The sequence below is a fragment of the Lepus europaeus genome, chromosome 10 (assembly GCF_033115175.1).
Source record: "Lepus europaeus isolate LE1 chromosome 10, mLepTim1.pri, whole genome shotgun sequence".
Taxonomy (NCBI): domain Eukaryota; kingdom Metazoa; phylum Chordata; class Mammalia; order Lagomorpha; family Leporidae; genus Lepus; species Lepus europaeus.
In genome coordinates this window covers 99,049,154-99,069,765 of record NC_084836.1, presented here as the reverse complement: position 1 = coordinate 99,069,765, position 20,612 = coordinate 99,049,154, and the positions used below count along the sequence as shown (strand labels likewise).

General features: G+C 58.4%; 1 protein-coding gene across 4 annotated transcripts; it reads left to right on the top strand.

Moving 5' to 3' along the window:
* Nucleotides 1-6,053: 6,053 nt before the first annotated feature.
* On the top strand, nucleotides 6,054-19,073 carry FAM110A (family with sequence similarity 110 member A). Of its 4 annotated transcripts, XM_062202309.1 has the most exons (3): nucleotides 6,054-6,234; nucleotides 7,132-7,295; nucleotides 17,519-19,073. In XM_062202309.1, exon 3 carries the CDS (start codon nucleotides 17,633-17,635, stop codon nucleotides 18,515-18,517), a length of 885 nt encoding a protein of 294 aa, XP_062058293.1. In that variant the 5' UTR covers nucleotides 6,054-6,234; nucleotides 7,132-7,295; nucleotides 17,519-17,632; the 3' UTR covers nucleotides 18,518-19,073. The 4 variants fall into 4 exon arrangements, with proteins under 4 accessions (XP_062058293.1, XP_062058292.1, XP_062058294.1 ...); XM_062202308.1 differs by lacking the exon at nucleotides 7,132-7,295; XM_062202310.1 differs by lacking the exons at nucleotides 6,054-6,234; nucleotides 7,132-7,295 and adding an exon at nucleotides 12,052-12,137.
* Nucleotides 19,074-20,612: the final 1,539 nt, after the last annotated feature.

Here is a 20,612-nt window from a genome sequence, read left to right as displayed (position 1 = left end):
GCTGAGTGACACAATGATTGTTACCACATTTCCCACTCCAGTATGACTGCCTTTTTGGGGAGGGGGCCTCGGGTGGGTGTTCACTTGCAAAGGTTCACTGAGCGCCTACCATGTGCCAGGCAGTGTCCTAGGCCTGCGGAATCCAGGCAAAGTCCCCGCCCGTGGAATTCAATTTCAGTGCAGAAGAAAGTGCGGCCGATTGCTTTAGTAATTGTGTGGATGACAAACAGGCAGCGGGTGATTGCTTGGAGGGCTCGCTGGAGGAGGTGGCACTCAGCTGAGCGGCCCATTGGATGAGAAGGAATCCACAAGGCAGGGCGAGCAGGACCGGCAACACTTACTGGGAACAGCATGTTCAAGGGCCCTGGTTTGAACACCACAGGGCTCTGGGCTACAGGCCTGGGGGCCTGGGGGTCTGGGGGCCTGGAGGAGGCAGGGACCGGGCAGATGTCAGAAGTGGCCCAGGCTCATCTGGTCCAGTTTGCATGGGAAGCAGAGAGGTCTAGTTGAAAGCTGGCATGGCCTACACCAGGTCTTGGGTAGAGGGCCTTGGGTGGGGGCTTCTCCACAAAGACTCTGTCCCCAGGCCATGACCTCCTGTGCAGGAGGGGCCCTACACCTTTGCCCCCAAGCCCCTGCAGCCTGGCCCTGCCATCTGGGGCTGGGGAGGGCTCGAGGGGACAAGCCCCCTCCTTTCATGAGCTGTCTGTACACTAGGGAGACAAAGTCTGCTCCCCACAGAGCCCCTAGCCCTGCAGAATCCCGTCTGTCGGGCCCAGACTCTGGCCTTCGACCTCTCCATCAGCAACAGCCCAAGGAGGGGGAGAGGGAAGCCCCCACCCCGCCCTAGGGGAGACCCCAGCCTCTCTCCTTCCAGCCTCCACCATCTGTCCCTCCTGCTTCTGCCACCTGTTCCATGCAGGCCGGGCCAGGCTGCCCCCCTTCTGGGGCCTGGGTTTCCCCCTTGCGTCCCCTGTGGCTTCCCAGATGCCGGTGACTCGTGCCCCACTTTTGTAGTCACAGCCACGCCCACGATCTGCTGATTCTCCTAGCGACTTCAGGTTTCTCGTAGGAACTCGCTCTCCTTTACTGCCACTGATTCAATTTTAAAACGAAGAGATTTCACGCCGGCTCTGTAGATGGAAAAACCAGCGTCGATTGCCACAATCAGAGAAATACTGGGGGGAAGAGAATGGATGGGAAATAAAACAACGCAGGGGATCTGCCCTAGCCTCAAGGGACAGAGGCCACACTCGTGTGCTTCTGCTTATGTGACGGCCGCAGGAATGGGCACGTCTGGCCCACGGGCCATATAGGGCCCCCCAAATCTCCTGGTCTGTCGGGGGGGACTCAGTTCAGTAAATCTATAGCAGGCTCGCTTTTCAATCGATGGTTTGGCATGGCCCACGGATGGGCGAGGATCTACACATCCAGGTGGCCCTGGGCAGGGAAAAGGGAACCCAGCCCTGCGGTGTTCGTGGGCAGAGGGGACTTCCCGGCCTTGGAAGCAGTCATCTCCTTGTAGGGCGGGGACAGACTCTGTGCATTTGTCAGGCAACACCAAAGTGCGCCCTTGAGGTTAGGGAATTTGCTTGTATGCACCATTCATCTCAAAAAGATCAAATTTTAAAAAGGAAACCATAAAAATCCCAGCGTGGCTCCACAGGGGAGGCGTCCTCTTACTACCCGAGTTAGCAGGGAAGGGCTCCTAGCAGGGGGCCGCTCAGCCCCTCTCTGCGGTCACAGGAAACCCTGAGCGAGGACCCGAAGGGAGAGAACCGAGGCTTAGGACGGTGCTGGCGGGGCCGGCAGCCTCCAGCCTCGGGTGCTTGTCTGGCCTTGGCTTCATTAAGGCACCGCGTAACCTGGAGCCCAGCCCTTGAGTTGTGCTGCTCACGTGGCACCTGCACAGGCCAGCGGCCACAAAACACTTGGTGTTCACGTGCACAGCGCCGCCCTAGAGGATTCATTTATTCACTCACTTATATACCTTAATTAATTAATTTTTATTTGAAAGCTAGAAAGACAGGGAGTGAGATCTCCGCTCTGCTTGTTCACTTCCCGAATGTTTGCAACAGCCAGGGCCGGCTGGGCCAGGCCAAGGCCAAGAACCCGGAACTCCACCCAGGTCTGTCACGTGGTGGCAGGGACTCAGCCACTGGAGCCCTCACCTGTGGCCTCCCAGAGCGAGCAGGAAGCTGGACAGGAGGGACGCCGGGGCTCGAAGCAGGCACTCAGCAGTGGGACGCTGTGTCTCAAGTGGCGGTGCCAAACACCCCCCCCCCCCCAATGCCCCAGTCCTGCCAGGGATTTATTTGGCACGTGCAAGGTGGAATCTCTGCCCTTCTCTTTCCCGCTGTGGGAAACACCTGGCTTGACTTTACCCGCACGCTGGTCAGTCTCCCGCCCCTTTCCACGCTACCTCGCCCATGTCAGGTGATGGCCAGAGCCGGCCCTGCTCCCACCGTGCTTGGTACCCAGCGCTGACCAGGGGCTGGAGTGGAGATGGAGGGAACTCAAGCAACCTGAAGACCTCAGGGTTAACATGGTGCTGGAATTCTCAGGTTCAAGCTGAACGCCCTGCTCCTGAAGCCTCCAGAGTGGAGAGTTGCTGCACCCAGCCTGGGCCCAGTCCCCCAGCTCTTGGGCCTGTCTGCCTCCTGCCTGTGTCCCTCGCTGCCAGCTTGGCCTTGACCCAGAAGGCTGTTTGCTGGGCACCCCAAGTGCCCCACGTGGGCATCAGGCTCAGCAGGCTCCAGGTCTGAGCCTTGTGTTCTCAGCCAGGACTGGATGATATTTAATTGAAAGACAGAATTACAGAGAGAGAGAGAGGAAGAGACAGAGAGAGAGCTCCTCCATCCACTGGTTCACTCCCCAAATGGTCACAAAAGGTGGTGCTGGGCCAATCTGAAGCAGGAGCCAAGAGCTTCATCCAGGTCTCCCATGTGGGTGCAGAGGCCCAAACATTTGGGTCATCCTCTGCTGCTTTCCCAAGCTTTTCCAGTGCAGGTATCTGCACTGGAAGCAAAGCGGCCAGGACATGAACCGGTGCCTGTATGGGATAGTGGTGTCACAGGTAGTGGCTTAACCTGTTACACCACAATGCTGGCCCGTTTGTTTTTGAGAAATGTGACTATAGTTCAGTTTACATTCTCAACCACAGGCCTTGGAAGGATATATTTTATTTATTTATTTTAAAATTTGACAGGTAGGGTTATAGACAGTGTGAGAGGGAGACAGAAAGAAAGGTCTTCCTTCCATTGGTTCACTCCCCAAATGGCCGCCATGGCTGGTGCTGCGCCAATCCGAAGCCAGGAGCCAGGTGCTTCTTCCTGGTCTCCCATGTGAGTGCAGGGGCCCAAGCACTTGAGCTATCCTCACAGCAGAGAGCTGGATTGGAAGAGGAGCAGCCGGGACTAGAAACCAGCGCCCATATGGGATGCCAGTGCTGCGGGTGGAGGATTAACCAAGTGAGCCATGGTGCAGGCCCCTGGAAGGATGTATTTTAGACCGAGTTTCCTTTCACTTTGCTGTCTTATTTTGTTCTCTTGGGGCTGAGGGTGTGGCTCAGTGGGTTAAGCTGCTGCTTGCGACACTAGCATCCCATTCTAGAGCACTGGTTCAAGTCTTGGTTGCTCCACTTCTGATCTAGCTTCTTCTATTGTGCCTGGGAAGGTAGCAGATGATGGCCCAAGTACTTGGGCACCTGCCACCCTTGTAGGAGATCCCAGATGGTGTTTCTGGCTTCTGCCTGGCTTTTGTAGCCATTTGAGGAGTGAACCAGCAGATAGAAGCTCACTTTCACTCGCTTTCTCTCTTTCTCTCTCTCGTGCTGTCTTTTAAATGAATGAATGAGTAAATGAGTAAAAAAATAAATAAATCTGTTTTAAAAGTTTTGTAGCAGGGGGCTGACAGCAATGGCCTGCCTGTGACAATGGTCCGGGCCGCTGACAGCTCTCTGTGGTATCAGCCCCCTCCCCTGCCTGCCCGAGATGTGTACACAGTAAGTGTTCACTTGTTGGCAGCCCAATCAAAGAGTGAGAGACACCAGCTGGAATAAAAGACAGAGATTGGCTCCCAGGCCGGGAATGAAGACCAAACAGTGACTGACAACTATCAAATTTCTATCAAAGGGCCTGGAGGGTGAATTTAGTCTAGTGTCCTTAAAAATATCTTTTTTTTTCTCCCCCCCCCCCTTGACAAGTCCATGTGATGGACTTTAGGAAAACCCACAAAGCCCTGGCTTTGTGGTACAGTGGGTTAGGCTGCAGTTTGCAATGCTGTCATCCCATGGCTGGAGTGCTGGCTCAAGTCCTGGCTACTCTGCTTTCTATCCAGCTTCCTGTTAACGTGCCTGGGAAGGCAGCAAAAGATGATCCAAGGAGTGGGGCCCCTGCCACTCACATGGGAGACTAGGGTGGAGATCCTGGTTTCTGGCTTCTGCCTGGTGCAGCCCTGGCTATTAAAGCCATTTTGAGGACCTCTCTCTCCTCTCTCTCTCTCTCTGACTCTGCCTTTCAAATAAATAAAGTCTTTTTAAAAAATGTACAACAGGCCAGCGCTGCGGCTCACTAGGCTAATCCCCCGCCTGCAGTGCCGGCACACCGGGTTCTAGTCCCAGTCGGTGCGCCGGATTCTGTCCCAGTTGCTCCTCTTCCAGTCCAGCTCTCTGCTGTGGCCCGGGAAGGCAGTGGAGGATGGCCCAGGTGCTTGGGCCCTGCACCCCCATGGGAGACCAGGAGAAGCACCTGGCTCCTGGCTTCGAATCGGCACAGCGCCCCAGACACAACGCCGTAGCGGCCACTTGGGGGGGTGGACCAATGTAAAAGGAAGACCTTTCACTCTGTCTCTCTCTCTCTCACTGTCTAACTCTGCCTGTCAAAAAAAAAAAAAAAGTACGGCCGGCGCCGTGGCTCAATAGGCTAATCCTCCGCCTTGCGGCGCCGGCACACTAGGTTCTAGTCCTGGTCGGGGCACCAGATTCTGTCCCTGTTGCCCCTCTTCCAGGCCAGCCCTCTGCTGTGGCCCGGGAGTGCAGTGGAGGATGGCCCAAGTGCTTGAGCCCTGCACCCCATGGGAGACCAGGAGAAGCACCTGGCTCCTGCCATCGGATCAGCGCGGTGCGCCAGCCGCAGCGGCCATTGGAGGGTGAACCAATGGCAAAGGAAGACCTTTCTCTCTGTCTCTCTCACTATCCACTCTGCCTGTCCAAAAAAAAAAAGTACAACAAAAACATTCAAAGAAAAAAGAAATTAACTACTATTATTTCAAGTGATTATGCATATATACATATTGCAGTTACATATAACATGTATACATAGGACTTTGAAACATACTTTTAATAATCCAACATTCCCTTAGCATTTCACCATATCTTTAAATATATTTTAAGTGCATCATTTTGGTAGCTGCATACTGTTCCTCACCAGACCGTGGCGAAGGATGTGACGCGGGCCCTGCCCCGCTTAGGTTACCCGAAGCCACTGGCACAGCGTGCATTTGCGTAACCAGACCTCCTGATAAGCGCTGCTGTTGGCGCATCATCTCACTAAGCTGACTACTGCTGGGTTACTATTGACATTTGCTCGGTTTGGGGCCACTTCCTTTGCAAATTTCGGGACTGCCGGATATGCAAGGTTTTAGAACGACCTCTCTTCTGACTGTGCGGTTAGCGGTACAGAGAAGGCACCGGCGGCGGCGGTCACACAGCAAGTTAGGGACAAAGACGGGACTAGGAACCTGCCCGGGGCCCGACTAGTGCCATTTCCAGCTGGATCCCCAGAGGAAGGCCTAACCCCAGGAGAAGTAGGGAGAAGACAGGAAAAGAGCCAGGCGCCGGCTCCTGCAGCCGCCGGGAGAACACGGGGCCGGCGGGGGCGGGGCTGTGAGTCGCCTCCAGCGCGCAGCCGAAGCTAAGCGGTCGCCTGGCAACCTGGGCGCCGCGGCGTTCGAACGGAAGCGAGGAACCAATCAGGAAGTCCGGAGCGAACCATTCCGGGGAAGTTGCGGAGTGGGGAGCGGCGGGCCCACTTCCCTTTCCTCCGCGACCCGGGGACCTTCGCTCCGGGGAGGCCTTCGGAAACACCGGGACACCTGCGCGTCTCAGGTGCCGCGCGCAGCTCCGAAGAGGCTCCTGCAGGTTGCCGCGCGGGGCTGGGACCTGCCTGCGTTGGGCGCGGCTACCCCCGGCCCGGGTCCGAGCTGTCAACCTCACACGCCTCGCGCGGGCTCCAGGTGAGCTCGCGGGTGGTCCGGGTTGCGAGCCCGGGTGTGGGGAGCTGTGTCCGCCGAGCGCTCCCGGGTGTCCTCCCCGAGTCGGATCTGCGTGCCATTTCACAGCTACGGAAGCTGAGACTCAGAGGGGCGAGGGCCCTAGGCCGCACCCCCCCCCCCACCCCCCGCGCGCAGCCGCTAAGACTAGGCAGGTGCATATTTGCCTTGAGAGGCCCAGAGGTAACCGGCGGTTGCTTTCCTAGTCTGTCCTCGGCACGGATACGCCTGTGAACTCCTGGCTGGATTACCTTGCCCACTCGGCACCGTCCTCAGGAGACCCAGCGCGCCTGGGGCCCTTCTGCAGTCGGGGGTTCTGAATCCCAACACCCCCTCCTAGGGCCCTCTTTCTGGGGATGGGAGGGGACCGACGTTTCCAGGATAGATGCCAAGTGGGTAGTAGATTCTTGAGCCCTCGGAGGCGCTGCTGTCTTCTTGGGAACCTGCCTGGGGTCGGGAGAGGGGTTGAAGCAGCCCCTAAACACTGGGGGTGGGGGTGGGGGTGGGGCCCTCCAGGTGGAGCCTCTGACCTGGGCCAGATCCTGCTCTGCCTCCTGGGGACCTCTTTCTCTGCACCTGCTCTTGTTGGTCTCCTTTCGTAGGTGGGGGAACAGCTTCCTCCTTGAAGGAGGTAGGCTCCTTGCCCGAAGTCACCTGGTCCATCTGGCTTCAGTCTTAGAATCCTCCACTCAGAGAATTACAGAATTCGAGTCCTGAATCTCATCACAAGAGAGTTACTTATTCTCTTTCCTTCTGGACCCGTTTTCTGGCTTTGGGGAGAAGAGCTCAGAGAATTCAGAAAGAAAAGCCTTTCATTCATTCCTTCCACAAATAATTATCTATTTTCATTTTATTTGCAAGGCAGGGAGACAGACAGAGAGCGATCGTCCAACTGCTGGTTCACTCCCCAGATGCCCACAACAGCCAGAGCTGGGCCAGGCTGAAGCCAAGAGCTCTGAACTTCATCCAGGACTCCCACGGGGGTGGCAGAGTCCCAAGCACTTGTGCTACTTCCTAGGGCGTGGGTGGGTACTTCAGTATGGGCTCTGGGTGTCCCAAGTGGTGGCTGAACTGCTGTGCCCAGTGCCTGCCCTCGGGAAGTGGTTGTTGACTGCATGTCCTGCCCTCCCCTGATGTCTCATTTTCCTCGTTTGCTCCATCCTGTGTCCTATAAATTCTGCTTGCTAGCGAGTTTATTATCTTCTCCCAGTAGAAGGTGATGAAGGTGGGGGCTGGGAGGAGGCGTGCATCGCTGGCACACACTTCCTGGGGTGGCCGTGACCTCCGTCCTGGAGTTAAGTGAAGTGAACTGGTGTGTTCCCCTGGCGAGGCACCGACTCGCGTGGCTCCCGGGGCACGCAGTCCTATCTCTGCCACAATCGCCAATGCATCCCTCTGCCCCAGCCGCCCCATTCCAGGCAAAATGTAGGCACAGTGACGCTGCAGCGTGGTTGGTGATAGTGGCTGCCAGTGGGGACCAGGGAAACGAATTGGGGGGGGATACGCTCTGCCTACTGACATGGCAGCAAGAGCAACATACTGCACGCCAAGGAAGAGCAGGTGAAAACAGTCTACACAGCGTGATGCCATGCGTGTACAAAGGAAATCATTTGTGTTCATACTCGCTTGGTTTTGCTTAAAATTTTTCCGGCCCCAGTGGTGCCTGCGGGGGCTGGGGGGTAGTGAGGACAGAGGTGGAGGGAATTGTGGTTTTTTTTTTTTTTAACTTTATTTCCTTTATAGTTTGAATTTTGAGCCATGTGCATGCATTACCTCATTGAAAACAATAATCATACACTCGCACACATGTGTGTCTCATGAGACCGTCACTCTGAATGACTTGTCTCTGACTCTCTGTGTGACTTTGGAAAGTTTCTTCACATCTCTGGGCTGAGATGAGAAGCCAGGATGGTGAGCTCAGGTCTGAGCAGAGGGCAATCTAGGCCGTGAAGTGGGCTTGGCCGTGCGCCTGCCTCAACGGCCAGCCTCCGCATCCTGGGCCGGGCCTTCCCCGAGGCCCCGTGTGTGGTGTCTCCCGTTCCATTCCCACTACGAGCCCCTCTGTCCTCATTTTGCAACCTCTGGTGCCAACTGAGGCCCGGGAGATTGGGTCCTTGGGGGCGGGCATGCGGGCAGGCCAGGCAGGAGTTCAATGCCCTGGACATCCACACCCACACCCCTCCCACAGCCTGCTCGGCTCTGCCTTCCTGAGACGAGGGCAAGGCCGGCTCCTGGGCAGGCCAGGGCACGAGCGTCTGGGAAGCCTCCAGAAATAGCTTGAGGCCTAGCGTGGCCTTGGAGGACGCCCAGCCGGGTGTCTCTGCCCTGGACAGCTGGGCTGAAACCGAGCTGGGGCTGCCACTGCTTGGAGCCTTCCTGATCCTCTGCTGGGGCAGGCGAGGGCCTCACCGTCTGCACCCAAGGCCAGGAGAGAAGCAGGTGGAAGGAAGGGGAGGGGCCTCCTGCGCGCTCCAAGGAGGACCAAAGTTCCCAGCACCGCTTGAATGCTGACTGTGTGCTAAGCACTTGACAAGTGTGCACTTGTTCAGCTCCCTCCACTCTAACACCCGAGGAGTTCCTGCTGTCATCAGGTCTGGCCTCGTGGGACGGGGAGCACAGACAGATTTAATGGTTTGCGGGGTCACTCAGCAGGGAGTGTGAATCCAGGGAGGCTGGCTCCAGGTGCTGCACTGTCGCGAGTGTGATGAATGTAAGAGAATACCATCGGCCATTCCCACCACCTCGCAGCACACGATTCAGTGGCGTTAGCATACGCTGCGTGCCCAGTGCTCGTCTCCGCCATCCGAGACTCCGTACCGTGACGAATGATGACTTCCTTTGTCCCCACCCCCACCCCCCAGCCCCGGGCAGCCACCACGTGACTTTCAGTCTATGAATTTGACCCTGCTAGGGGCTGCATGTAAAGGGACTCATAGAATGTGTGGCTGGGGTCTGGCATATTTCCCTCAGCACCGTGTCCTCAGGTTCATCCGTATACCACACGTCTGAATTGCCCTGTTCTTTCAGGCTAACCATTCTACGGAAGTCCCACTTTTTTTTTTTTTTTTTTTTTTTTAAATTTTTGACAGGCAGAGTGGACAGTGAGAGAGAGAGAGAGAGAGAGAGAAAGGTCTTCCTTTTGCCGTTGGTTCACCCTTCAATGGCCGCTGCAGCCGGCGCACTGTGCTGTTCCGAAGCCAGGAGCCAGGGGCTTATCCTGGTCTCCCATGGGGTGCAGGGCCCAAGCACTTGGGCCATCCTCCACTGCACTCCCTGGCCACAGCAGAGAGCTGGCCTGGAAGAGGGGCAACTGGGACAGGATCGGTGCCCCGACCGGGGCTAGAACCCGGTGTGCCGGCGCCGCAAGGCGGAGGATTAGCCTAGTGAGCCGCGGCGCCAGCTGGAAGTCCCACATTTTCTATGGCCTTTCATCTACCGATGGACACTCGGGCTGTGAGAGGCTGCTAGGAATGTGGGTGTGCAAACGTCTGCTTGAGTCCCTGCTTTCGATTCCATGGGAGTCCGTGCTCAGCAGTGGAATTGCTAGTTCACTCCCCACATGGCCGTAACGGCCAGGGCTGTGCCAGGCCAAAGCCAAGAGCTTCCTCACGTGGGTGGCAGGGACGCAGGGATTTGAGCTATCTTGTGCTGCTTTCCCAGGCACATTAGCAGGGAGCTGGACCAGAAGTGGGGCAGGTAGGACTCAAACCAGTGCCCGTATGGGATGTGGATCGCGGCTTAACCCGTTGCACCATAGCGCCGGGCCCCGTGCTGATGTTTTTTGAGGAACTGCCATACTGCGTCTCATGGTGACTGCACCGTTTTACATCTCCCTGGCAACAAACAAGATTCTAATTTCTCGACATCCTCACCTGGTGGGTGTGGTTTGCTGCTATTCATTGTGGTTTTCCTTTGCATTTCCTGAAGCTTAGTGATGATGAGCATTGTTTTGTGTTCATGTTGGCCATTGGTATGTCTTCTTTGGAGAAGTATCTATTCAAGTGGCTCTGTGTTTTTTTTAAAGAGAGAGAGAGAGAGAGCGAGCTTCCATCTGCTGGTTTACTCCCTAGAAGGCCACAACTGCCCTGGCTGGGTCAGGCTGAAGCCAGGAGCCAGGAGCTTCATCCGGGTCTTCCACATAGGTGCAGGGGCACAGACACTTAGACCATCTTCTGTTTTGTTTTGTTTTGTTTTTTTTCCAGGCCATTAGCAGGGAGCTGGATCAGAGGTGGAGCTGCCAGAACGTGAACTGGTCCCCACATGGGATTCTGGTGTTGCTGCTTTGCTCTTTATGCCACAGTGCTGGCCCTTATACTCTTCTTAAAAAAAAAAAATTATATGTCATTTTGTTTAAAAGGCAGAGAGAGAGAGAGTTATCTTCCATCCAGTGGTTCACTTCCCAAATGTCCACAACAGCCAGAGCTGGGCCAGGCCAAAGCCAGGAGCCTGGCCCTCCATCCGGGTCTCCTGCATGGGTGGCGGTGGCACAGGTACTTGAGCTGCCACTTCCTAGGCTGTGCATTGGTCGAGAGCTAGACCAGAAGCAGAGGAGCTGGGACTTTGCATCTTAGTTGCTACACCAAGAGCTGTGTGCTCTTAACCATTCCTGGGCTACTGTTGTGACTCGAAACCCCTGGGAGTAGTGGGGCGGCATTGCAGGCCTCACCCAGGAGCTGGGCACTGGAGTGTGGCCTTGGCTGAGTCCTTATCATAGCTCCCGCCGTGGTGGCTGTGTGCGGTCACACACAGGCCTTGTGCTAGGAGGGAGGCACTGTTGCAGACTTGTTCTGCATCTGGGGAAACTGAAGCCTGGAGAAACTGAGTCTCTTAGCCCGGAAGTCATGGCTGATCACTGGTGGAGCTGGGATTTGAACCCACACAGCCAGGGCCTGGGGCCCGCGCTACCCCTGGAGAGGTGGCCAGGGAGACGGGGCAGGAGGGGCATGGGCAAGGCCTTGGTGTCTCTGGGGAAAGGACAGAGCTTGGCTAGAAGTGGCCAGAGCCACACTTGCACAGAGACAACTTGAGGCTGGAGGAGTGGGACAGGCTGGGGGCGGCCAGCAGCGGAGCTGGCATCGTGGTGCGACGAGTTACGGCACAGCCGAGGCCACCGGCATCCTACAGCGGGGCACTGGTTTGAGTCCCGGCTGCTCCAGTTCTGAGCCAGCGGAAGATGGCCTAAGTCCTTGGGTCCCTGCACCTGTGAGGGAGACAAAGGTGGAACTCCTGGCTCCTCGTAGGCCTGGCTCAGCTCTGGCCATTGCCACCATTTGGGGAGTGAACCAGTGGTTGGAAGATCTCTCTCCCGCTCTCTGGAACTCTGCCTTTCACTTGGTCAGCGGTGTTTCCTCTTGAGTTTGGTCCCTGGAGAAAGAAAAGAGGGAAGGGTGAGATGGAGCTCCCAGTCCAGAAACAAGTAATGGACAAGTGAGCGTCTAAGACGCTGGTGAGTGGAGAATGAGTGAGAGGGTGAGCGAGTGGGTGGGAGCCTCTCGGGGTGGCCTGGGAGGAGCTGACATTGAGATCTGAAGGAGGTGAGGGAGGAGAAGAGCGGGTGCAAAGGCCCTGAGGCAGGAAAGACCTTGGTTTGTTTAGGAACTGGAGGTGAGCGGGCAAGAGCCAAGTCCCGGAGCTCAGGTTTTTATTCTAAGTGACCGTAGCTGGTTTAAGCACCACACTGATGAGCTCCAATTTCTTTTGGGAAAACATTGCTGGTTTTGCCCCCGTTTTGTAGCTGAGCGAATGGAGGACCAGAGCTACAGCCAGGGAGTGCTTCCCAAGGTGCCGTCTGCTGGGACCCAGGCAGAGGCTGCAGGGTCTCCCGGTGTTTCTGGGGGACACAGCGGAGGAGTGGCCAAAGCTCAAGGGTGAGAACGCATTCTTTTCCACATCTTTTCTCCAGACCTAAGCCTGGGTTCAGAGCCTGGCTCTGCCACTTCCCAGCTCTGTGTGCCTCAGTTTTCTCATCTGTGCAGTGGACGTAATGTTGGCACCCACAGTGCAGGGCTGGGATGAGAGCGAAATGAGTTACATATAGCAGGAACTTAGACAAGGACCTGGTACACAGCAAACACTCTTCCCTGTGTGGTGACGGACACAGTTACTACTGCTGGGGCTGGTGGGAACCCTCCTCCTCGTCCTCACGCTGCCTCAGTGGATGGCCAGTCAGGGACTCAGCAGGCCATGGGGGTAGAGGGAGCCGGGGATGGACTTGTCACCCCCCCCCCCCCCCGCCGCCCTAATTTCCAGGGCTAGGGGAGACCTCATGCTGAGAGGGAATGAAAGGTGACCCGGGTCACTTCCTGCCCCGGTGTCAGTCCTGCCCCAGCCCCCACCAGGCACAGAACTGGACCCTCTTGAGCCTTCCCCAGGCTCAGGTCTGAAGTTCGGGGGTACTTCCTCCTGTGGGCCTCAGGCTGCCAGTCAGAATGGCCTGGTCAATGTGCCCAGTGATGTGCTGGGCTATGGTTGGCAGAGGAGACGGTCACCTTCCTCCTGGCTGCCTTCCTGCAGGGCCACGGGAGCAGCCGTCAGGTGGGGGTTGCATGGTTCCTCCTTCTCCCAGAGTGCGGAGTTTCAGTGGCTACAGCACCTGCCACTCACAGCTCCAGTTATTGGTAGCACTATGCTGGCTGCCTTTACTGCTATTGACAGTTAACAGGGCTCCTCCCAGCCAGCACCCTGCGACCCCCAGGGGGTGGAAGGTGGGGCATGAAGGGCTGGGGTCCCCCAGCCTGGGCAGGGAGGAAAGGGGTGGCCGTAAGCCTGGGCCTCGGGGCAAGTCCCAGGTCGGGCTCCCAGAGTGACTTGGGGCAAGTGACTCAGCCTGTCCCAGCCACAGTTTTCCATCCTGCAGTGGGGATAACAAAACCCATGGAGCTCACGTCACTGTCACCGGGGTGTCTGGCCAAATGAGAATGGGCTGGTGAACACCCCTTCCCGTGCCTGGCATCGGTGTGGCTCAGTCTTTCCATCTCTGAGGTGGGTGCGTTTGCCGGAGCGAGCCACTGGGGGCTCCATTCACTAACTGTGCTGTAGGTAGTTCCGGGGCCCCGGGGAGAGTTCTCCCGGACAGACGGGCCTGGAGCGAATCGGACGCGGTTCCGGCGCCGGGCAAGCGGCCAGGACGCCTGGGCTCGAGTTCCGGCCCCTGCCTGGCTTTCCTTCCCATTTTTCCGATAATACCCAGGCCGGCGGGTTTATCTGCCCGCGGCCGCCGGAAGTTGCGCAAACGCGAGTTACCTGAGCCCCAGGTGGGCCGGGCTGGAGGAACGCAGGGCAGCGGCGCGGTGCACCAGGTACAGGCGCGCGGGGGCGGGGGGCGCCCCGCGGGGGTGGGGGTCGGTCCAGGCCTGCCTTCCTACTTGGGATGCCGGGGAGGTGCCATCAGCCTCGTTCCTCATTGGAGAGCCAGCCAACCCGAGGTCAGAGAGGGCCGACGAGCGGGCCCCTTCGGCGCCGGAGCCCCCAGGGTTGCCCCGAAGGAGGGGGGCAGAAGCCGGGCCGCCCTTCCGCGGCAGATGCTCCGGCGAGCCGGCCAGCCGGTGGGGAAGCAGCTAGGTGGGGCCGCACGCCCCGGGGCTGGCGCCTGTGGGGCCTTCCCGACCTGGGCGCTGGGACCCTGGCTTCGAGGGCAGGAGCTGCCGCACCTCCAAGACCCGCCTGTGACCTGGGGCTTGTGCAGGTCACACGGCACGCGCCGCTTCCGCGGGCTCCGACCCTTCCCGGGGACCCCGGGCGTTCCCAGTTTTGCCAGGTCCTTGACCTGCTGGGTCTTTCCAGCCTTGCGGTGACCTGAAGGCTTGGGAAAGTCTATTTTTAACTGTGCTTCCCAGATAAGGAAACCAAGTCTGTTGGGAGGCGGCCCTGGCTGCTTGCGCAAGGCTCGGGATGGGTGGGTGGGCGAGCCCCAGGCCCTCAAACCAGTTAGGGGGTTGGCCCTGGGGCCAGTGGGGCGGGCCCAAGAAGGACATCCGAACGGGGGCGCACGGGGTCTTCTGCCCGCGTGACCTCCTTCCTCCCTCTGTGTCTCCGATGGTGCCCGGGAGGGAACCGCAGCCACCGCCGCCTACGACGAGTTGGACTGGTTTGGGTGGCAGCCCGGGGGTGGGGCAGAATGCTGCTACTTCCACCTGCCCTGTAAGGCCGTCCTTCCGGTCAGACCTTTCCCCGCGGAGGTCTCATGGGGGAGGTCTCGTGGGGGGTGGGCCCTTTCCCAACCCTGCCAGCCCTCAGGGGCAGTAGTGGCTCCAGGCCAGCCGCCCCCGGGGTTCTACTCCCAACTCGTGAGTCTCCAGCTGGAAGTGGTGGAGGGAGGCAGAGTCGTTCACCCAGGTGTTTTGTCTGCCCAGTACATGCAGTGTTTTTAAAAAGCCTGTCAAAAAAAAAAAGTATTATTATTGAACATGCTGGCAGTTAAGAGAGTGGAGTTTGTATGTTGGCTTCGCAGCTTCCTAGGCCACGGCACCCCCTACACTGGACACACGAGCCTGCAGCAGGGGGGGCGTGTCCCCTGCAGCATGTCCACCTGCCTGGCCTTGTGGGCTCCCTAGGCGTTCCAGGCAATACTGTAGACCCAAGATCAGTAAACACAACAGACACAAACTCCTGGCCCCCTGCCATTTTAGGGGGATGAGACATCAAAGGTTGCAACGAAATGAATGACTGATACGGCACTTGTGAAGATGACCAGGGGAAAAGAGATTGTGTGTGTGTGTGATGACCAGGAGAAAAGAGATTGTGTGTGTGTGTGCGCAAGGAGCCGGGCGGGGGGCAGAGGGAGGGAAGAAACAGGTACAGGTGGAAGTTAGTGTGGTGGGGTAGGCTTCACATGGGCTTGAACCTGGGTTGGTTACTTCTCTGAGTCTCAGTTTCCCCACTTGCAAAATGGGGTGATGAGGACTCACAGGCTTGTGGGGGTGATAGGAGCGGATGGTGCGAGGTTGCCAGGCTCGCTCCCTCCTGGGTTGCCAGGTGTCTAGGTGGGGCTGTGCCATGCAGCTTTCTGCCATGTGTGCAGATTCTCTGTTCTCTGCTATTCAGGGAGGTGACTGGTGGCTCCACGGCGCTATTGGGTTTTTCTTTTTATTTATTTGAAAGGCAGAGTTTTAACACACACACACATACAGGGAGAGAGAGAGAGAAGGAAAGATTTTCTATCTTCTGTTCCAACCCCCAAATGGCTGCAAAGCCAGGGCTGAGCCCGGCCTGGAACTCCATCCAGGTCTCCCACGTGGGTGGCAGGGACCCAAGCATTTGAGCCATCCTCTGCTGCTTTCCCAGGTGCATTAGCAGGCAGCTGGATCGGGAACGGAGCAGCCGGGACTCAAACAGGCTCTCACATGGATGCCAGCTGTGCTACATGCTGTCACCTTGCACTCCCCAGTGGAGCTGTTGAGAACTTGAAATATGGCTCGAGGGTTTCAGGAACTGAATATTAAAGTTTTTACTTAATTTAAATTTGAGGGTAAGGTTGACTGTGTGACTAACGGCTATCGGTTAGATGACCTGAATGGCAAGTCCCCAAGATTTTTTTTTTTTTTTTTTTTGACAGGCAGAGTTAGACAGTGAGAGAGAGAGACAGAAAGAAAGGTCTTCCTTCCATTGGTTCACCCCCCAAATGGCCGCTACGGCTCCGAAGCCAGGAGCCAGGTGTTTCTTCCTGGTCTCCCATGCTGGTGTAGGGCCCAAGGACTTGGGCCATCCTCCACTGCACTCCCAGGCCACAGCAGAGAGCTGGACTGGGAGAGGAGCAACCGTGACAGAACCAGCGCCCCAACCAGGACTAGAACCCGGAGTGCCGGCACCGCAGGCGGAGGATTAGCCTAGTGAGCTGTGGTGCCGGCCAGTCCCCAAGATTAAGTGCCCTCCATTTATAGATGAGAAGGTTCAGGACTTGGTGTGTGAGTTTTCTTTTTTAAAAAAAAAGATTTATTTATTTGTTTGTTTGTTTATTTATTTATTTATTTGAAAGGCAGAGCGAGAGAGAGAGAGAGAGAGTGAGTGAGACCTTCCACCCACTGGCCTACTCCCCAGATGCCTTCAACAGCCAGGTCTGGGGCCAGGCCATGGCCAGGAGCCAGGACCTGGTCTCTCTTGTGGGTGGTGGGGCCCAAGCCCTTGGACCATCTTCTGCTGTCTTCCCAGGTGCATTAACAGGAAGCTGGATTGGGATCAGAGCAGCCAGGACTCATGGTAATTCCAATATGAAATGCTGGTGTTGTGAGCAGCAGCTTAACCCGCTGCACCACAACACCAGCACCCTGTATGGTTTTTCTTTACCCCATCTCCAGGGGGCCTGGCTAGCATGGTGTGGAGGTGGTGGGTGGTGGCTTTGGGCCCCAGCCCTACCTTGGAAACAGGGACAGGTTTGGCTTGATGTCTAGGGCTTTGGGCCCTGTCCCTTGGGCAGTCATGAGGACACAGGGGCTCCCAGGCACAGGCCCCTCCCCTGCCTGTGAGTGCCTGTCCCATAGCTGTGGGCCGGTGGAGAGTCTGCTGGTGCCTCTGTGCAGGGCTGTGTGATCTGGGGCACTTCCGGCTTCTCTTACAGCAGCGTAGCTCAGGGCTGACGTTTCTACATGACAGGCCTGGCACGGGAGTGCCGGACTGGAAGGTTGTCTGGACTCCACTGGGCAGGGGTGGGGATTTTCTACGCGCAGGTTTGCTACATGCTGTGCTCCTGTGCCTGGGGCCTGGCGTGCCCAGGCAGGATGATGGCACACAGCAGCTTCCTGCCTGGGTGGCGGAGGGCTGGAGGCGGAAACAGGCTACCCGTGGGCAGTCCAGGTGGGGTGTGGGGCTGGAGCCCTTTCTCTTGGTCCCTTAACTTCAACACCACCAATTTTGGGGTTAGCTGAAGCAAACTGGTGGCTTCCTGGGGTTCAGTTTCCCCAGCTGCAAAGTGGAGCTGTTGAGAGGACACTGAGGCCGAGCTGGCTGGAGCCCTGTGCAGTCTGGGGCCCGCACGCTCGCTTTACAGCACGCCCTCCCCAGCCAGTCTGCTACTACACCTTTTCTCTCTCTGCCTCTGCCGCGCCTGGTCCTCCCTATCCAAACCCACTTCGAAGGAGGGAGGGGGTGTGGGTGGGGCCACAGGCCATGAGCGTTGCCTTTGCCTGCCGATTGGCTCTCTATGAATAGGGGGCGTGGCTTTCACCTTATAATAGGGAAGGCGTCTTTGCCTGGCTCAGCTTGGCCGAGCCTTTGTCTGAGCGAGCTCAGCCCCTTTTTCTTTCCTTCACCACAGCCGTTGCGGGCGTCCAGATGCCGTTTTGGGCGGCCAGTTGCCGGCTTTCTACCTGAATCTGTCTCCTCCTTGCTCTGATCTCCATACACCCACGCCTCGGGGTATGTAACAGCCATGCCTGTGGACACGCTGACCCCTGGAGCCCCAGCCGCCCCAGCCCTGCCTTTCCGCCTGCGGACCAAGGTCCCCGGTTACCTGCTTCGGAGGCCAGCAGACGGTGGAGCCCGGAAACCCAGTGCCGTGGAGCGCCTGGAGGCCGACAAGGCTAAGTACGTGAAGAGCCTGCATGTGGCCAACACCCGCCAAGAGCCCGTGCAGCCCCTGCTGTCCAAACAGCCCCTCTTCAGCCCCGGGACTCGCCGCACAGTGCTCACGCCCAGCCGCCGGGCCCTGCCTGGCCCTGGCCGCCGACCCCAGCTGGACCTGGACATCCTTAGCAGCCTCATCAACTTGTGTGATAGTCCCGTGTCCCCTGTCGAGGCCAGCTGCGCCCCTGCACAGGTGGAAGGCGCCCGCCAGGCTCCCCCAGCCACGCCTCCACGCCTGCCCCCCACGACGGCGGTCCGCAGAGTGGACGTCCGCCCGCTGCCTGCATCTCCGGCCCAGCCTTGCCCGTCGCCCAGCTCAGCCACCGCCTCCAGTCCAGCCCGGCCGCCGGGCCTGCAGCGCTCCAAGTCGGACTTGAGCGAGCGCTTCTCCAGGGCGGCCGCCGACCTCGAGCGCTTTTTTAACTTCTGTGGCCTGGACCCTGAGGAGGCACGGGGGTTGGGTGTGGCCCACCTGGCACGGGCGAGCTCGGACATTGTGTCCCTGGCCGGGCCCAGTGCGGGGCCGGGCAGCTCCGAGGGCGGCTGCTCCCCGCGCAGCTCCGCCACGGTGGAGGAGCGTGCCCGGGAGCGCGTGCCCTACGGCGTGTCGGTGGTGGAGCGCAACGCCCGCGTCATCAAGTGGCTCTATGGCTTGCGGCAGGCCCGGGAGACCCCAGCAGCGGAGGGCTAGGCCTCTGCTGCGCTGGGAATTCACCGCAGGACACGTCTTGGAGGGGCCCTTGGCCCTTGACCTCTTGCATCCACTCCCTGGCTATGGGAGACAGGACACCCGTCCTCCTGGGGGAACTTGGTTTGGAGGCCAAGGCTCAGAGGCTGGACCAGCAGCTTCTGGCTAGGACTGAGCCTGGAGAGGGTTGCTCTTGGCTTTGGGCCCCTCTCCCCCACGTTCATGGCCTTTGACACCAATGTATCCTCTCTGGTGGGGCTGGATTTGGGGTGCTCAGACCTCCCCACTGAGGGTTAGCGGCCCGGGGGTCTGGCTGAGCCTGTCTGCCCAGTGACCATTTCCTCCTTCCTTCCTGGGCCTCTGACCCTTGCCGACTTCCTCTTCCTTACCCACAGGGCCCCCGCTCCCTGGCAACTCACCCTGGGGTGGGGGCAGGGACCCGGGGCCTGCCCACTGCTCTTCCTGGTCTTTGGCTGTCAGCCTAGGTGGATAGACTACAAGAAGGACTGGTTAGAAGCCTGCACTGCTCTGACTTCCCTCCCCCTGGTTAATAAACACACGTGCTTGTTTCCCAAGGGCTTTCTGTGTTTACCAGGGGAAGGGTGGGAGAACCGTGGGGTGCAAACTTCACCATTGTTCACCCTGGGGTCCTGTGGGGGCACGTGTGCACCTGGCCCCGCGGGTGTCCTCATCACTCCTCCCTCCGGGAGGCTGGCAGGCGTCCTGCGTGGAGGAGGAGACTGTGCAGCCCAGCCGCGGGGGAGTCAGCACAGAGCTGGGAACAGTGCTGGGAAGGGGATCTGCTGGGGATGGGGCCGGGGGTGCCTGGACCCTCCCCTGCACCCTGCCCAGGTCCCAAGGGGACAGGAAGCCTGGGGAGGGCTGACTTAGAACTTGTCACACAGACAGTAAAGGGAGGAAGAGGGACTTGGGGTGGGTGGTGCAGAGTGAGTGGCCTTGCCTTGAACTCTGGGGGATCCTGGGCCAGCCAGTCTCCCCCTTGGGCCTTGTGGGAGGGGTGGGACAGTTAGGGTCCCCTGGTCCTCCCTCCTGGGTATTCCGAGCCCTTCATGCATACCCTACTCCAGAGGAAAGGGGGAGGGCAGCAATGATGCTGGCTCGGAGGCCTTACCCCTGCAATCTCCCTCCAGGTGAGTTACTTGCGGGGAGCAGCACCCTCGGCTGGTGGAGCGGCCAGGGTACGCCGGGGCACACAAAGGGTGAAAGCCTGGGGAGGGGTGGGTGGCGCTTCCTCTCCCGCGGGCTGCCTTGGCTGCAGCTCTCAGAAACAGGAAGCTCTAATGGGGGCCCCGGGGACAGGTTTGATGTCGATTTTATTTTAAGCATAAAGAGGAGATTTCCGCTGGGCTGTTGACAAACATCCAGGTCAGTCCAGCTGTCTGTCTGTCTGTCCACAATCAGTAGTCCCCAGGAGCGTGCGATGGGCCTGGGTGGTGTGGGGAAGGAGGGAGAAATAGGGAAGAGGATGGGGTCGGAGCTCATGAGAGTGGAGTCTGCTTGCTTGTGGTACAGAGGGGAACTGAGGCATGAGGAGGCAGGTGACCTGCGCAGAGGGGCCTGCAGTGTGCAGGGCGTTAGAGCTGGGCCCCCAGGATCTCCATGCTGAAAGAGGTGGGGCCAGGCTGTAAGGCCCTCCCTGGCCTGCTGGAATTGTCCCTTGCGGTGACCTGGCAGCACCCTCTTTTCCCCCAGCCCCCCTGCTCCCCAGTCCCACCACCCAACTGGGTTGACTTCATTTTCCATGTGAAGAAGTTGAGGTTCAGGTTCCAGGGTCAGTGTGTGACCCCTTATTCCTGGGGGAGGTTGCAGTACTGGGCTCATCCTCTTCCTCGAGGTGACCGCTCTACAGTTGGGTGTAGTCGAGCTGGAAGTCGGGCTCAGAAGGTGTGGTGACCTGTGGCTGCCCCACAGCAGGGCTGCAGGGGCCACACTCAGGGCCACACTCGGCGGTCAGTATATTCTCCCAGCACACCCCCTGCCTCTCCTTCTTATCCCAGCAACCTTTCCTTGTGGTCACTGTATTCTTGAGCACTGAGTCCAGCAGGGGTCAGGCAGGCTGTTCCTGAGCTAGTTTGGG

What these genes read in the sequence shown, in the direction of transcription:
- FAM110A (XM_062202308.1), top strand. Translation starts at nt 17,633, where the DNA reads ATGCCTGTGGACACGCTGACCCCTGGAGCCCCAGCCGCCCCAGCCCTG.